The following is a 17,735-nucleotide window of genomic DNA, read 5'->3' on the forward strand; positions in this document are numbered from 1 at the left end:
ACTTCCCAAAGCACAGGGAACCCCCCCCCCAGCCCAAACTTGCCACCTCCTACCTCCATCCTTGCTCCGAGGCCGTCCTGCAGCAAACAGCTCTGTGTTTCCGCAGGCGTGCCGGTGTCTGTCCTTCCACACGGCCGCCAGGATGTGGCTTCATGCAATGCTCCTGCCTGCTGCCAGCCGGCTGCTCCCCGCGGCACGTGCTTATCCCAGCAGCATCCATTGACAGCCTGCAGAGAGGAAACCACGGGCTAGATCCCACACTTTAAAACTGTTGTGCAGGCACAACTAATTCACCAAAAACTGAAGGGCAGGTTTGCATTCAAGGAAAAATTAGCGGGGAGGGTGAGCACGCAAGACAGGCAGCCCTGCCAGCAGCCGTCACTCCGTTTTTGGCAAGGCCAGCTGGCTTGGCAAGCACCAAGGTAATGAGACAAACTGAAGTACCAGGCACTGGGGCCGCTCTTTGAAGCAATTATCCTCCGGAGCGACGAGGAACATGATGAAAAGGTTTCTGGAGCCATGGTGTGGCTGCAGGGCGAAGGCTGCTCGCGGTCCTGCAGCCTCGTAGAGCCAGGTGGGTGTGCAGCAGGGATGCCCCAGCAGCTGCTCTTGAATTCATAAGCACACAACTTCTCCCAGCAGCAACTGAACTATTTGGCACCCCAAAGGCACGATGTGCCACGACCAGCAGCTTTGGTTTAGGAGAGGCCCAGGGTTAAAGCTGCAAATGCAGCACTCCATGGGGACACGTCCCCGCCCCGTGCCCCCAGCCGCAGCCAGGTGAAACAAGGGCAGACACGGGGCAATGCTCTTCTGGGGCTTCTCAGTGACAGCAGGTACCAGAACAAATGCTAAATGTTGGGTTTTGTAAAAACAGAGGCCAGCAGGCTGGGGGGAACACGAGCAGCAACAGCAGCTCACAGGAACGCGCCCAGCCTTGGCCAGGTGAGGAGGACCCAGCTCCTGCAACAAGCCTCGGGAGCTTTTACATCTCTCACCCACAAGGTATCTGACAGTTTGGTTGGTAAAATCATGACCACGAAAAGCCAGAACACGTGAGGATGGCCTGGAAAGCCAATGGTCCCTGCTAGCACAGGCAGAAATGTTTGTCACACCAGGGAATGGCAAGGGAGGCGTGCCTGCCTTCAGCAGGGAACGCAGAATGGGGAGACAAACCTAAAGAGCTCCATAAAAGTTTTAATGGGTTCTCTCAGTTGTGGAGTGGCATTTTAATGGGATGTTTTAAATGATTTTTGTCTTCTTTCGTTCTCTCCAGACTTCAGACGGACTATTAATCCGAGGGGCTCCTGCCTGCAGAGGAACAGCCTTTCACAGCAGACGCCCGTGGCAGTGGGGATGCAAACAGCACAAGGAGTGGCAAGCACGGTGGGCTTGGCATGGGAATGGGGCACAAACAGCATGTATGCACCCCTCACTGCGAAAAAATGCAGAAAAAGACACACATTATATATCTCTCTATACATACACACACATATATGCTCCTTCCAAACATACGTATTGCTTTCAAAAGATGGAAACGTTTTGCTCACTGATGCTTTCAGTGCAGGGAGGCGATCTCTGGCTGTTGCTCTTTTCACAGAGAACCTCTCAGCTGTCAGTGGAAAACGTGTCAAATGCAGCACAAACAGCAGTTGGGTTGGTTTGTCGGTATCTGGCTGCATCAAGCCTGCTCCTCCTGGAAATCCTCGTCCTCCCCAGCTGTATGGGATGATGTTCCACCAGGAATAGTGATGTCTGTTAGGGAAATGTTACCTAATGAGGGCAAAGAGTTTCAAATGCTGCAGCACAGTGTACGCAAAAAGCATTGATTTTGATGCCTTCAGAGACTCTGCTCTAGTTAAAAGGAAAATTAAAATAATAATAATAATAAATTGCAATTTTATCTGGCACACTGCAATGTTGCTTTCATCAGATTTCATCAGCCCGGCAGCATCTCCCAAGGGTCCTGCGTACCAAGGGTCCAGCCACCCGGCCTCTGGTTGGTGACAGCTTTGGGTGACAGCAGGGTCAGAGCAGGGACTCACACGACGCTCCTCTCGCATGCCCTCACCCTTCATTATCACACTCCCGGCCCCCTCCAGGTGTCAGCTCTCAGCAGTGTCCTCCTTGGCAGGGTTGAGGACACAACACTTCTTCTGCAGCCACCCTCAGGTCTTCTTCCACCGACACTGCTGGGTCTCTGGACAGCAGCCTGGAGACCTGGGGAAGAGAGGTGCCGCAGTGAACCACCACTGCTGCTGTGAGCACCAGCAGCAAGGCCGGGGGCTTCTCCTCACCCACTGTACGCCTCCACCCTGTCCTCTGCCAGTGAACGCTGGAAAGTCATCTGTGAAGTCTTCCTCACAAGCATTGGTGTGTGCAACCAAACTCAAAAGCACCAGGAGAATTTGACGGCCTGACGGGCTGAATAACCACGGACGACAGCTACCTGGTCAGCTGGCAAAGTCACACTGAACTCAATTAATACTTCTGATGAGAAAACCAAACCTAAATCCCACAATAAAACAGTTCAGCTCTGAAAAGCCTGTGTAGATGACCACTGCTGTCCACTAACCAGAACGCATGCCAAGGGACACCAGCTAGCCCTTCTTGCTGTTTGTCCCTGCCCTCTCCTCCCGCCAAGTTTCACAATCCCCACATCTCTTAAGACAATGCAAAATAACACAGAGACGTGCCATTTTCCCTTTAAAAGCAAAATCCTTTCAAAACTAAAAAAAAAAAAAAAATAGTAATAGTAATTACATGGCTTTCACACAAAGTGATGCAAGTAATATGCTTTTAGATAGAGACATACAAGGCAACAGGCAAAAATACAGAAATCTGAATCCGACTTATCTTTAAAAGCTATTTTTACATGAGAGACAGAGGAAGGAGGGTGACAGGGAACGGTAACCAGAGCCCGAATAATATTTGAGAGCAAGCCACGGTGAGGAATTAACCTTTTCCTAATTAGAAGCTGTGCGGCAAAGGAAACCACGCAGTCGAGAGCGATTTCCGCGAGACAGGGCTTGTGATGCGGGAGGCAGCCTGGCTGTCCGTCAGGAGGAGCAGCAGACGGGGCCAGGCTCAGGAGGAGGGATGGAGACGGGGCCGTGACCCTGCAGCATGCCGGGCAGGGCGAGGGCCAAGCCCAGCAGCCCAAAGTGCTGAGGTTTCGTTGCGGGATGTAAGCTCGCAAGATAACCCAACAAATGCAGTCTGAACAGGGCTGTTCTAGGGGCAATCAAGTTTTTCATGCAAGAGGAAAATGACTTGGGAAGTTGGACTTCCAAAGACTTTAACCTCCTCCGAGCTGACATTTCATGTCCTCCTCTGTGTGACTCTAATTGTCCAAATATTGCCACATTTAGTAACCGGAGATGTGGAAGGATTTGCTCCAAGTATGCGGCGGCGAACATTTGATTCTCCTCTTTTTAGCCTGGATCTGAGCTCCTCAACTCACCCGACGACTCGCTGCAAGCCTCCTGCATCATCCCTGTGGCAAATATCTTGCGAGCAGCTTGGCCAAGGGCTTTATTTTTAACCGCCTCGTTTTTATTAACACCCACGCTCTTACATCTCAGGCTGGAGAGCTCTCATGGATGCACGATGCAGATATGGCAAATGACACAGAGACGATGCTGGTCCTGTCGGCCTGGTCCTCTTGAACCTCATTAAAGCTCCAGAAGGCAGCCAGCTACCTGCTGCCTGACCCAATAATGCTGGATCCGTGGGGAATAAATAAATAAATAAGCACCTTTGAAGCACGCTGCCCCTTTAGGCTACATTACCTTGAATTATGTGCTACTGCCCTACACAAAATAGCGGACTGATGGGATGATAAGCTTGGGGAGAGAAAGGTTTATCAGCATGTAAGAGAACGAGAGTGAGAGAGAGAGAGAGGATGGAAAAGGAAGATGTTTTAATGCAAAATGCAGCTTGCCTTGTTCCCTTTAAGCTTCTCAGTCAGCTGGGCGTTGTCCAAGAGCAGAAGGTATTTTTCTGAGGCTCTTAAATGATATTTTTCATCACCAGCCAGCTAAAGAAGCAAGTATTTCCATTCACACTATTTCTCGGAGTTACATTTAGGATATCTGCACCAGCCAGCTCTTTGTTGCTGTCTGTGCATGAGAGTTAAAAGCTAAGCAGCATCTCGCACACCACTGCAGCATCTCGCTTGCCTGACCCCAGCTGAAAGGCAATGGCACAGCAGCTGCTGGGTTTGGAGGCCCAGCAAGGGGATGCCTTACACATCTGGGGCATCGCTTCACATCTGTCTCCCTGCACAGCAGCAACAAGGTCGCCACCCTTGGAGAGGCCCTCCGTGACAGACACAGAAGGGCTTGCAGGGTGCTGCTGTTTGCCATGTGCTGCTTCCCTGCTTGGAGCAGCCCCTGAGGCAGGGATTAATTGATTTTTGTGTTGGCAGCGTGAGCAGCAGTCAGGGCTGATCTGCTCAGGCAGGGCATCCCGATTTGACGCCCAGCAAGAGGCCAGTGCAGGCGATGGCTGTCCCACCACCAGTTCCTAGAGAACCTACATTTCCCAAATGTTGCTCAAACACTTTCAACGAACCCCAAGCAACGCAAGAGCTGGCAAAGAGCTGTTGGTGGCAGGGGGCTTCGCCCTCCTCTCTCGCAGAAGAGGCACCATCTCCAGCAGGTCCGGGGTGACAGCGGGAAGCACGGGCAGGGAGGCAGCACCAGGGCACCAGCACGGAGAAACCTGAAACACAGAGCAAAGGCTGCAGCCAGCACTTGTAAATAACTCCTAGTGATTTTAGCCCAGGCTAAAAGACCAGTTCACCCCGCTCGGGGCTTTGCTTTCAATACAAGTTTGCTGCCCACAGCCCAGGGGATGACAGCACATAAAAGAGTGCTTCGGAAAGCCTCGGTGCTCGCTGAGTAAACAAACTAATTTGCAGCTTGACATTTTAGCCGTGTCCTATGTAGAGGACTTTCTGCTTATTCAATCTTTCTGAATAAAAACACTTAATAGCTGTGTGATAATAAATAGGATATTAATACTATGCGTCACGGATGCTCGGTACCTGATTTAACCTTTTTTTTTTTTTTCTTCTAACCTCAACAGGGGCTCTGAAAAATATGCAGCTTTTTATATAACTAAATTAATAAGTGTTTTCAGCCACTGAAAATAATTACCACCGAGAACTGATGCCAGCCGGTCCGTGCTGGATGCTGTTTGCCTCTCTCTCACATCGCGGCTGTGATCTTTGCCTTGACCGAGCCAAGGGATGTGAACCCCCAGCAGGATGCGCCCTCATCCTGCCCGTGCCCTCCTGTCCCAGCTTCGCTGCTCACCAGAAGGAGTAACTCAGGCTGACACCACCCCTCCCCGAGATGGGAGCCATCGAATTATCCGAGGACAAACCTAAACGCTCGCTTTTAAAGGGTAACTGAGCTACTAAGAGCAAGTGTCGTGTTGGACATGCCACGTTGTGTTTGTGACGCCTGGCTTTGCATCGCGCTGTTATCTCCTGCCATGTCGCTGGAAGAACGTGAAGCAGCAGGACACGGCACGACAGGAGCCTCGGCACCGCGGGAAGGATGCTCGCTGGGCTCCAGCTCCGCTAGGGCTTACCCCAAATAAAGGAGCCGAGGGATGCGCACGGCGGTACGTCTGCAGAAAGCTGCTCGAGTCACCCAATTATCTGCAGAAAACAGATCGCCCAAATTCACCTGCTTCGCACATAATTAATGCTCTCTTTGCTTCCATTAAATGTGATTTCATTATCTTCGTCTCCCAAACAGCCAGATTACAAGGGAGGAAAAGCTCTTCCGCCAGCTTTTTACCCATAATGGCAGTCCCGAGGAATGTGCCCGAGAAAGGCAGCTTCCTTCTCGGCATGACACTGATCGTAACCCTGACTTACCCTGCCAAAGCTCCCCTCCGTGGGGAAGAGGCATTGCCCCAGGCAAAGCCCCCTGTAACAGCACGGGAACACGCTGCAGGGGTGCAGGCTGTCCTCGTCCTCGCCAGGAAGGTTGTTCTGCCCTGAGCTCCTGGGAAGCTCCACGAGATGATAAATCATTGAAAATGCATTGTAATAAAAAGCGGCCTGTAAAAAGTATCCATGTGCATTCGGTGCAAACTCTAAAAGCTTTCTAATTTTTACCGTCTTCTAGAGGAGGAGGGAAGAGGAAGCAGAAGGGCTGCCTGAACACCTCCTCCATCAGGATGCCTACAGGATCCCGCTGGGTCCTTGCCCCAAAAGCAAAGCTCGTTCCCAGCAGGCACCCACGGGCCATGCTGCAGATCCTGCCATTTTCCACACCTTTCTAACATCCCCTCCATTCATTTATTTAGTTATTTTTAATCATTCTTCTGATGCTAATGAACTTGCCTATCCCGCACGGTGCCCCACATATTCTCTAGATGACACCAACAAATTGCCAAGCCCGGCCTGACCGCCCATATGCTGCTCCATTTGTGTCCACTGGTGTCCTGACCTCGCTTTTGTTCAAGCTGCTCAAAAGCCCAAGCGAGTGCCTGAAATATTCTCCCATATCTTAAGCTAAGGAAGCTATTCTTTTCCCCTGTCACATAAACTTAATTTGCTTTTCAAAGAAAAATTGTAGTTTGTTATTGAGCTCCTCAAACGTCTGAGGAAATACACAGAAAATGCTTGGCACATATGGTATTTTTATGTGGCTTATTTTTTTCCTTGTCTACAAGTCTGCACAAAATTATTGCTATTTGGCACACGGCAAAAGGAAGTCTCCTGTGCATAACATGATTTAGTCTGGCCGATAAAGTGGAAGTGGATTTCCTCGTTGCATATTAAGTTCCGCTGGATGCCATTTGCACAAGAGAGCAAAATTGCAGTTTCATGTTCTTTTATGATGATACATTTCCTGCCAGGCATCCTCATCTTTTTTTCTCTCCCCCAAAACATTAAAATCTCTCCCAGCAGTGACTCTCCAAATTTCCCACTCCCGTATATTTCTTCTCCTAAGACTCCAGCCTGCCACAGCCCCCTTTAAAGCCGGTGGGAGCTTTGACGTGAAATTCAATAAGCTGAGGATGATGGCTACGGTCCCTGCCGTTCTTCTTCCCCTATTAGCTCCCCTCTCCTTCCACTCCTGTCATATTGTTTTACCTATTATTCCAAGCCTAATAAATTATCAGTAATGCTCCGGCATAAAACATTTATTATCCCCAGCATCATGTGACTGATGAGTGAGTTAACCTCAAATTTCTGCCCGTATAATTCACGCACATTGATTTTACATGAAAAGAACTCTTGACTTGCAGGAGATGACCCTGATAAATTTAATCTCTTTAATGCTTCTTCTTTCTAAATAAATGTAAAGTGTTTTCCTCTAGAAAGTTTCTCACCAGCAAAACCTGCAGTGCAACTTGGCAAAAAAAAACCTCCTCCGCTACCCTTCTGAACTAATCGATAAAGCTTAAAAAATAAATAAATAAATAAAAAATAATAAAAACTGGATCAAAACGCTCCGATTCCTCAAAGCCCAGGCAGCCCAGCCAACCTGACAGCTTTGTTACGCCTGATCAGACCTGACAGCTGGTGTCAGACCCACAGCTGGAATTCGGCGCTGGCTGGAAGCGGCACCATCCCGGGGCTGGCCTCGTGCCACCGCTCCCCCGCGGCGTGTCCCCGGGGTGGGGACCCCAGGGAGACCCTCCCAGGTCACGGGGACCCCGAGGAGTGGCCCACGGTGGGTGCTGAGGGGCTGCTAGCGCAGTGATGTTGTCTCTGGATTTGCTTTACCAGGGTGGGGGGTAAACGGGGAAAATTGTTGTGCTTCGTGCTGACCACCGTGCCGTAGGTTTTCCCTCGGATGCACAGTGGGCCAGGAGCTGGATGAACCTCAGAAACCTTCAGGACCTCCAGAGAAGGCTCAGAACATCCTGGCCAATGCAAGAAAAAGGCAGCAACGTGGTGGGAGCCTGGGAAAATGCCAGCAGGTCGGGAACAGGTAGTGCTCCTCGGGAGGGCAGGCAGCAACACGAGGGTTTTGTTGGGGCTGTTCCCTTTAAAATACGTCCACTCCCCTCCCAGCCCGCATATTTTACAGTCTCGGCATAGTTTCCTTGTTGACAACTCTGGCAAACTCAGTGGGTTTTTTCCTAAGTGAATTTACTCACCAAATACATTTTTTTTCCAAGCTCCCACAACTTGCAAAATGCAAGTTGCAGCCTGAAAAAAAAAGGGACAAAAACAACAAAATGAGGTAATGGTAGTGCCACAGGACCTTCGGGGGGGTGACCATTTGGTGACTGAACCAGGCAACTCACCTGCATCAAGTCTTTGATTCACGTTCATTTTTAAGGCAGTGTTTCTAAAATATTTTGTTTCCTACACAGAGAAAAGGGCTGTTCGGACTCAAATAATCCATGCTCAGTCTACAGGAAAGTCACGGAGGACTTGCGTGCACCCAAGTGTTAGAAATGATGACCAAAACTCTCTGTGCTGCAACAGGCAGTCCTGCTGCCAAGCAAAGCCAGGCACAGCAGATAAAAAGAAACGTCCTGGGCTTGGGAACATCAGCACAGGTTCTGAGCAACCAAAGCCTGCTCAGGTTCAGAGCCTTTCCCCTACGAGGCCAGCTTTGGGCCAGCCCTGGGAGCAGCTGTGCGTTATTCCAGATAACGGGGTCGGTGTTCCTGCACGCTGCTGCTCCTTCCACCGAGCGAGCTGGCCAGCACCAGACTGCTGTGACTGCTGTTGCTGTTATTATTCTTGCTGTTTTTGATGATGATGGTATTAATGATGATGCTGATATCAGTGTTGATGGCGATAGAGCTGTTGATGTCGATCCTGTTGACGACGATGCTGTTGATGACGATACGATCCTTGATGCCGATATGACCGCTGACGATGATGCCCTTATCGCTATTACTGTTACGATTACCACTATTACCGCTATCTCTATCATTATTTCAAGCCCCCAGGCCTCGCCCCTTCCCCACGGCCCCTCTCCCAGCCTCTCCCCGCGACGACGAAGCCAGCGGGGCCGCCACCCCGGCTCATTCGGCGGTGTCTCCTGCCACCTACCGATGCTCCCAAGGAGGCAGCACCACGCTGCTTCCCCCCGGGGGGGCCAAAGGGGCCCGGCCACGGTGCCGGGCGGCCCGGGGCGGGCCAGCCCCGGGGCCGGGCTCGTCCCAAAATCCTCCCCCGGGGTGGGGATGCGCGGCGCTTAAGAGCGGCGGCGGCGGGCGGCGGCGCGTCCCGGGGCGGCCATGGGGGAGGCGGCGGGGGGCAGCTCGGTGCCGCCGCCCCCGGCGGAGGCCGGCGGGGGGCAAGTGAACGCCCTGACCGTGCTGGCCCTCCTGGAGAAGCTGGTGTCCATGCTGGAGGCGGTGGAGGGCCAGCAGCGGCAGATGGAGCAGAGGCAGCGGGGGCTGGAGGGAGCGGTGCGGGGCATCCAGGGCGACCTGGGCAAGCTGTGCCGTAGCCACGGGGCCACGGGGGAGGCGGTGGAGAAGCTGCTGGAGAAGTCGCGGAAGGTGTGCGCCCACACCCGCGCCGTGCGGGAGCGCCTGGAGAGGCAGTGCGCCCAGGTGCGGCGCCTGGAGCAGCATCACGCCCAGCTGCTGCGCCGCGACCGCTTCAAGGTGCTCATCTTCCAGGTGAGGGGGCCGGGGGGGGCCTGGGCTGCACGGGGGGCACAGCCCGGCACGGGGGGCACGGGGGACAAGGGCCTGTCCTGCTGGCCCCAGGCAGCGGGGGGAAAGGGCCCGTCCCGCCGGCCCTACCCAGCTTGGGGATGAGGTCCCATCCCGCGGACCCTACCCAGCCAGAGGCAAGGTCCGCATCTCCATCGCCTCCTCCCAAAACCAGGGAAAGAGCCCTTCTCCACCAACTTCCCAACAAGGAAAACAAGGCTTGCTCATTTGTTACCCATGAGCAAACTCGAGGACAAGCGCCCCATTTTGCCACCTCTTCGCCAACTTGGAGAAGGTGCCCGATGGCTACGCCCCAAGCTCTTTTGCTAAGGTGGGGAACGAACCCCTGTGCACTAACTGCTGACAAACTTGCAGAAAATGCCCTCTTTTTTTTTTTTTTTTTTTTTTACTCCATCTCTTTTTTCCACTAGCCCTGAGCCAGCTTGGGGAAAGAGCCCATTTTGCAAACTCTTCGCAAACCTAGGGGAAAGGGCCCGCTTCCCTAACTCTTATTAAGTGTTGAGAAAGATCCCGTTTTGCTCTCAGCAAACCTTGAGAAACCTTGAGAAAGAGCCTTTTCCTGCTGTTAGCAAACGCAGAGAAAGAGCCCATTTTGCTAGCACGTAGCAAGCTCAGAGAAGGATTCCATTTCGCTGACTCCTCGCTAACTTGGCACAAAGATCCCTGTTTTCCTAACTTTTAGCAAACTTGGGCAAAGAGCCCCTTTTGTTAACTCATAGGAAACTTTCAGAAAGTTCCCAATTTGCTAACACTCGGCAAGCCCAGGGAAGGAAGGAGGTCCTTTTCCTCTGCCCCCAGGAGCAGGGCAGCACCGCAGCGCTCAGCCCTGCTCCCACCCCATTCAGAGAGGAGCTAAAAACTCAGCTAAAACTCCTGGGAGCCCATCCAGTGATAGCAGCAGTTTGCATATTTTCCCCTTTTTAAGCAATGGGCTGGACGGAGCGCGGCTTGAGCTTTGACTAAACACAGGACATGACTTTTACATCTGGGCAAAAAAAAAAAATAGAAGGGGAAAAAAAAGACCTACACAACGTGCTGGGGGAAGGAGAGCAAATGCATTACAGCTGGCGGCTGCTCACTCTGTTCCTTAGGCTGAATTTTTTTCTGTTGTGGGGAGAGGAAAAAAAAATGAAAATTTTAAAAGCTTGGCAGCCTGGCCAATGCCCAAGGCACGTCCTCCCAGGGAGGAAGCCCCCACCGCCCTGCTTATTGTTCTCCCAGAATGACAGCTTGCGGTGGCACGGCCAGAAGAGGAGGAGCCGTGGCGTGTCCAGAGCAGGGCAGTTTCCACCCCAGAAGGAATGTGGAAATTAGTCCATGAAGGAGCTAAATCAAAAGGCGTGTGCCCCTGGGCTTCTCTGAGTACTTAGCATGTTAGTGCTTTAGGAAGGAGTGGCAAATCTCACCAGGAAGGGGTCAGAGGACGAGGAGCATCCCCACAGCTTGTTTCCTGCTGCTGAACAGCACTGCAAAGTCAAAGCCTTGGTGACTTGAGTCAGAGCCCTCCCTTAATACCGGCTCCTACATCACGAGGATGGTGCCGAGCGTGTTCCCAGGGGGTGGCCACCACCGAAAGGAGGACGGTGGTTCCGTGAGGGCACTGGCTGGGGTGCTGCAGGGCGGCCCCGGGGGCTTTCTCCTGGGAGGAGCTGGGATTTTCCACTGGGAAGTGGCCGCACCCAGGGGGGGCCTTGCCAGAAGCCCGAGCGATGCACCCACCGCCCACGGGGCCTGCCGAAGCTGGAGGTGGGACGAGCTGCTGGCCAGCACTGGAGAACTGCGGGGTGGAAAACAGAGCAAAAGGCCGGCTGGGGGACCATAATTTTCCAAAGAAAAACAATAGCAGGAAGGAGAAGTCAATGAAGCCGTATTGACGCCAGGTTTCTTTCAAAACAAAGGGAAGTCTGGATGCGTGCGTCCTCTCTTCAGTTTGGGGAGACTTCTTTTTGACTAAAGCTAACAACAAAGCTCATCCAGGCCTCATTAGGCCCTGCTTTCCCAGCTTAGGAAGGCAGCTCAGGATGAGCACACGGCTGTGCTTGGCTCCCTGCACACCTCCAGCTCCCCGACACCTCGCAGAGCACCGAGCACACAACACATCGAAACCTCTTTGCTGAAACCTCTTTTCTGAAACCATGCCCCAAGCCACCAGCAGCAGCTTTCCCCCAGCCCACATGCTGAGAGTGAACTGCGTTGAGGAAAGTTCAGCTATTTACGTATTTGCCATTAAAATGCTTTTCGTTTTCTCTCCCTAGACTGTCCGCGCTGTTCCTAGCTTGCATTTCTTTTAATTGGTGACATATTCCAATGGCACTGCATCTGAGCATTTGAGGAGGCAAAAGTTATTACAAATGACACAGCAATTTAGCAAAACACTGAAGTGACTGTTTCAAAAATCCTCGTTAAGCTTTGGCATTGTTCCCTTCTGTTTTGTGCTTGCCACATGACCAGGTTTTTGGTGGCGGTTTGGTAGGTGGTTTTATTTTTAGCTGCAGAAGCAAAATACAAGATAGAAAAGGCTGGTGTTTAATTTTTCAGTAAGATGTCATGCTTACTAGGGAATAGGCCAGATAAAATACGACAAAATTCCAGCTTAGGGGTCAGGCACCCTAATATTCAAGCCCCTTTCAGATGCTGCTCTTGGTAAATGCTTCATCCCCAAATGAATCCTCTTACATTGATAACTCTTACACTGATTAACAACAAAAAATATCTCACATGGCTGTTGGGACTCTGTCCAGCTGTGCTGTGGGGGCAGAGAGATGCTGTGGCCAAGCCCAAACCACCCCAGTCTGCACAGGAGGTGCAAGTGGTGGCCAGCAACATCCTCCTCCTCCTCCTCGCCTGCAGTCCCAGCAGCTTTGGGACACCCTGGTCTGAGGAGCTTGTACGTGCCTGAGGGAAAGAAGGTGGAGCCACTGCTGGTTTTAGAAGCATTAGTCATTTTCTGACAAATACCTATTTTGTGTAGCAAAACAAGTGTGAGGCTTGTAATCGTCCAGGCATTATAACACCGTCTACAACCAGGGCAGCGTGGGCTGCCCTAGGCGCAGAAAAGCCTCCCCTTCTTGAGGCCTCTTACTCCTTGCAGTGTGGCAAATTAACAAAAATCCATTTTGTTTTGTTTTGTTTTTTCCTGGAAAATAGCTACACAGTTTGTAACCGTTGGCATTTTTAAGTGCATTGTTCTCGTCTTCCTAAAGGGAACACCAGGCTGCTTGAAGAACGTATCAAAACAGCACCCAGGTGCCACGTAATTGTGTTAGGCTGAAAAGTTACCCACAGCCCACTTACGGCCTGATACCAGCAACTCTACCTGAAATAGAAAAGGCTGTTCCACCACAGAGCACTTCTGTTGTACCTCCTCTGTATGGCCAAAGCCTTTTACCTAATTTATTTCCATTTGCATTTTAATGGTCCCTGTGATCCTAAGGTCTCTTCCAGCCGTCAGATAGGAAAGCGTGTCATTCTCATTTTGCAAGCAGGGTAATGGGTGCCCACAGGCTGCTGTTCTCCAAGGCCATGCATGAAGCTTAAACCAGGATGGGATTTCTCGGATGTCAGCACTATCTGATAGCCAAAGACCACCCGGTGCCTGCTTTTAATTGAGTCACCAACTCATTAATGTATGGAGAGAGAAGTTTGCTTGATTTATTTTTTCTTTTAGTAAATACGGAGTCTGACAGTCTCCCTTCTACTCGCTCACAAATGTGATGGAAGTTGAAATAAAACCTAACCCAGCGTTTTCCAGGGACATCATGCAGTAGTTTAATGTAAAATTTAAGATGACCATGTGAGGCACAGCACCAGCCTGTCCTGGAAAGGAGCCGTGCCGACCCACCTGTGGATAGGACCACAGTGGGCAGCTTCATACGATGCCACTTTCCTAGATTTGATACTTCAAAAGCTACAGCCCCCCTTTCCTCATTAAAATCAGAGTTTTCTATTCCATTCAGGTGCTCACACCTGAACACTGAGGTGTTTAAAACCCTTCGCAATTACCTAGGTTTGCAAAGGATGCACAAGATGAGTCAATTACCTTTTATACCGAGTTCTCATGCCCTAGGGAGTAATTTAGCACTGCACCCACTCACACAATCCACGTTTCATTATCTACAGTGGAGAGAAACACAAATATTTGTACCGGGGCTGCGTTCGCTCACAGCTAGCGCAGGTTTGTTTTGCTTTTGATATCGTGGTCACTGCTGCAGGTAGCTGCAACAACGGGATGGGTGCCTGGAGAAGGGCGCTGGCTCTGTCGGGCGTCCTGCTGCAGAGAAAGCAGCGTCTGTGCAAGGGCACCCGACAGAGGCTTCTCATCCAGGAAAGCATGTGGAAGCCTTGAGAGCACCCAAACTGCACCCAGCCATCAATGTTGTGATGATTTTCATTTTTATAGCCTCAAGGGATGTTCACCAACACACTTCGGTCCCACTGGTGTAAAATTACTCACCGGCGTATTGCTGAGTTCCTGGAGTGCCGTAAGGTAGACTTTGCCATTTTGTTTTTAAAACAGAAGTAGTGGCAGCTTCTGCTTGTTCATCAGGACATCCTTACGCAGCCTTGCCAGCAAATTTAACTCGAGGCACTCTTCTCAGCAGTCACAACTGTATTCTCAGCCCTGAAACAACAAGCATGAACTTGGAAATGTGTGTGGCCTTTTTACCCCTTTAACTGTAACCCCAGGCCCACATCCTTGGGGACAAAGATGGGACTATTGCAGCCAATCCTCTCAGCACTTACTGCTTCCTTATGCAAGGGATAAAGCAAGCTCAGAGGATGCAGGCATGAGGAGCAGCAGTCCAGGGAGGACAGGTGTGTGTGTTGGGGGCCTGGCTCTCCTGGCATTGGCACTCTGCGCCTGAGCTGCCAGGGCTCCATACAAGCTGCACTTTTTGCACTTCTTCAGTCTGCTTGTTCTTTTAGATACCTTCCTTCCTTCCAGGCCCTCTTTTGGCTTTGTTTCTAAAAATCAATCATTTTCTTTTTAACTACCTGTGTTTTCTATGTAATAGATCTGTTTATTTTTGTATGTCGTATGCTTTTTTTTCTCCGCAGAGTTGCCCTGTCCACATTTTTTATATTTCCCAATACACCAACCAAATTTACCATTTTTTTTTCTGTGCTGTAAATAGCTGTAAAAAAACACACACACTAAACATGGCCACGTGGCTTAAACTACAGCAAAACCCGTGGGAGAAGAAATGGACAGCTTTTCCCCAGGCTCCCCGTCCTCTCCCCAGGAGGACAAGAGGCATTCCCAGTGCCTGAGTGGAGTCATCTATGCAGCACGGAGGATTTCCAAGCATATTTACAGCACGCTGACACTAGCTGTGGTCCTTTTGGCCAGCCCCACTCCCAACAGCTCTTCCCCAAAGACCTCAGGCCGTGGCAGTGATGGTACCTGCCACCCAAAGCAAGTGGGCTTAGGCAGGGAGTGGGGAGCACCTCCCAGAACCTTATCCTCATGCATCCAGTGGGCAAAAGTTGACTGCCTCGACTCTTGAATTTAACATTCAGACCACTACAATGATATCAAGGAGAAGAGGGAATAGCAGCTCATGCCCTACGTCCTGCTAAGCCCGGTGCCAGCCAGAACCTTTACTGTTGTTTTTTGTTTTGTTTTGTTTTGTTTTTTGAGTTTTCTCAGTACCAACAATCCGGTTTTAACAGCAGCATGCATTTTTTCCAACGTAAGGGGAAGATGCTAACTGCATTTGTCTGTCAGATGCACCCAGCATCTCTGCAGAGACATTCCCAGTCTTTACTTGGAGAAACCGAAGGCCCTGGTGGGTTACACGACTTCTTTAGGTCAACGCAAGGTCTGTAACAAGACATCCTGAGCCACAATACCATCCCTTCTCCCCGGGGGTAGGCGTACAACTTCATGGCAAACTGTTTAATAACAGTACCTAATTTAAATGACAAAAGCAGGATTGCCAATCTGTATACATCCCAAGTCACTCCGAAAGAGAAATTGTACATTGACAGCTCATTAGTCTTAAACTGTATCAGATAATGGTTCAGTGGGCTTTGAGTGGCTTGTTACTGGTTAAATATACTGAAACAACGAGAAATGTTCAGCAGCCTTCATCTCATGAAAAAAAAATAAAGTAATTGTTCAGGGTTGTGCTTTGTTTATTAAATTTGTGTCCTGTGAACTATGAAACTCAAATATCGTCAATTCTTTCAGGAGGAAAATGAGATCCCTGCCAGCGTTTTTGCAAAAGAGCCTGTTCCCAGCATCACAGAAGGAAAAGAAGAGCCTGTGGATGAGAACAAGACACTGGAAGAAACCTTGCATACAGTGGAGTTGTCTTCAGATGACGACATGCCTCACGAAGACGATGTGGGTGACAGTGCAGAGGAGAAAACAGAAGAATCGAGAGCTGAGAAACTTAAGAGATCCAGCCTGAAGAAGGTTGACAGCCTCAAGAAAGCGTTTTCCCGACAGAACATCGAGAAGAAGATGAACAAGATCGGCACAAAGATCGTCTCGCCTGAACGGAGAGAGAAGATCAAGAAATCGCTCACAGTACATCATCAGAAATCCTCCTCTTCCAAGAGTTCAGCTTTCAAAGTGTCGCCCCTCACGTTCAACATGAAGAAAGGCCGAGAAGGAGAAAGCCCTGCCGAAGCCGAGGACAGACCCGCAGAAACTGCGAGCAACGAGCAAGCCGAGAACGAGGAGGAGATGTCGTTTGCCGACATGCACTCGGATATGACACCCACCACGTCTCTGACCGAGGAGAGCAAAGCAGTCGTCGATTCTCTAGAGAAGGAAGCCAGGATGGAAGGGAGCGCCGTGATGAACAACAACATCGAGCTGTCCATCGTTGAAGACGATGAAGAGTATGGGGTGCCTCTAGAAGTTCCCAGCCAGAAACTGTATGAGGAAAGGAACAAACCGGTCAGCGGGGAAATGGAAGAGTCCGACGAAGAGACGACCCAAGCAGCGGTTCTTCAGATAAACCAGACGGCGTAAAACGTCCGAGCCTTCCTCCGCCTTCCGGATACGCGTGGTTTTGCCTAGGCGAGTGACTGGTTTCTGCTACACAGGTGGTAGCAGCGACCCGGTTTCCTCCAGCCTGCTCTCTGCAATGATAATTTATTGCATCGTATTGGAACGCAGAGTGAGCGAGGTCAACGACAGGCTGCAATGTGCTCCGATTTTTAGGCCATTTCACTGGTGTTTATTAATGTAGAGATGCTGTCAGCTGGCGTAAGAGACTAGCAGGAAAAGAGTATGTCTAGCAGAAGCAAGCCGGTTAGCTGGCTTTGTTAGAGCTGGGTCAGAGAGATGCAGGGAGAGTAGTCAAAACCCAAACATTTCTGATTTCTTCCCTCACAGATTTTCCTAGCACTGTGAGTAGTTTTGTATGTAAATGTAGAAATACCGACGAGAACACTTGATTTCGGGCTCCTTGCTATGCTCTGTGAATACTAACAGCCTCGGTAGCTGCGTGCCCCTGTAGCCATAAGGCCAGAAGAGCAGAGGGCATAGCAAAACTGAGAAGTTGGATCCATCAATTTCAATGGGCACAAGGTTTTTTTTTGCCAGTAGTCTCTCGCTTAGAAGAAATGACTGCGTTTGTATGGAAATGAAAAGATGTTTTTCAATCCACCGGAGTTATGGAAATACATTAGTGACAAGCATGAATGTGTAAGCAGCTACTGTACCTGTAATGGATCATAAATCTAAAAAAAAAAAAAAAAAAAAAAAAAAAAAAAAGGAAAGGAGTTTGATAGAAACAGTAAGAGTCTGAAGTATGAAATGTTAAAAAAAGGGGGCAAAATCAAAACCTGACAATATTAAATCTATACTCCCAGCTTTAAGAATATGTATTCAGATAACACTAATTAATTGATTCTTAATCCTTATAGCAATATACTATAGAACTTTGCACCTGCACAACTTTGTATCTCAGAGTATTTTGGAAATAGCATAATTTATCTTTTTACAGATTATTTCATATATAGAGCTATATCTACACAGAAGAGTTAGATAGTTACAGGGATGTAAGGACAATTACTTCAAAAAGGAAAAAATGCTCTTT

The 17,735-nt window shown here is 50.0% G+C and overlaps 1 protein-coding gene across 1 annotated transcript; it reads left to right on the forward strand.

The window, feature by feature from the left end:
* The first annotated feature begins 9,216 nt into the window (after positions 1 to 9,216).
* On the forward strand, positions 9,217 to 17,422 carry CAVIN2 (caveolae associated protein 2). Its single transcript, XM_082763833.1, has 2 exons — positions 9,217 to 9,621; positions 15,872 to 17,422. The coding sequence occupies exons 1-2, from the start codon at positions 9,232 to 9,234 to the stop codon at positions 16,661 to 16,663; spliced, it is 1,182 nt and encodes a 393-aa protein (XP_082619959.1). The 5' UTR covers positions 9,217 to 9,231; the 3' UTR covers positions 16,664 to 17,422.
* Positions 17,423 to 17,735: the final 313 nt, after the last annotated feature.

This window comes from Aythya marila (genome assembly GCF_965140915.1).
Source record: "Aythya marila genome assembly, chromosome: 6".
NCBI classification, from domain to species: domain Eukaryota; kingdom Metazoa; phylum Chordata; class Aves; order Anseriformes; family Anatidae; genus Aythya; species Aythya marila.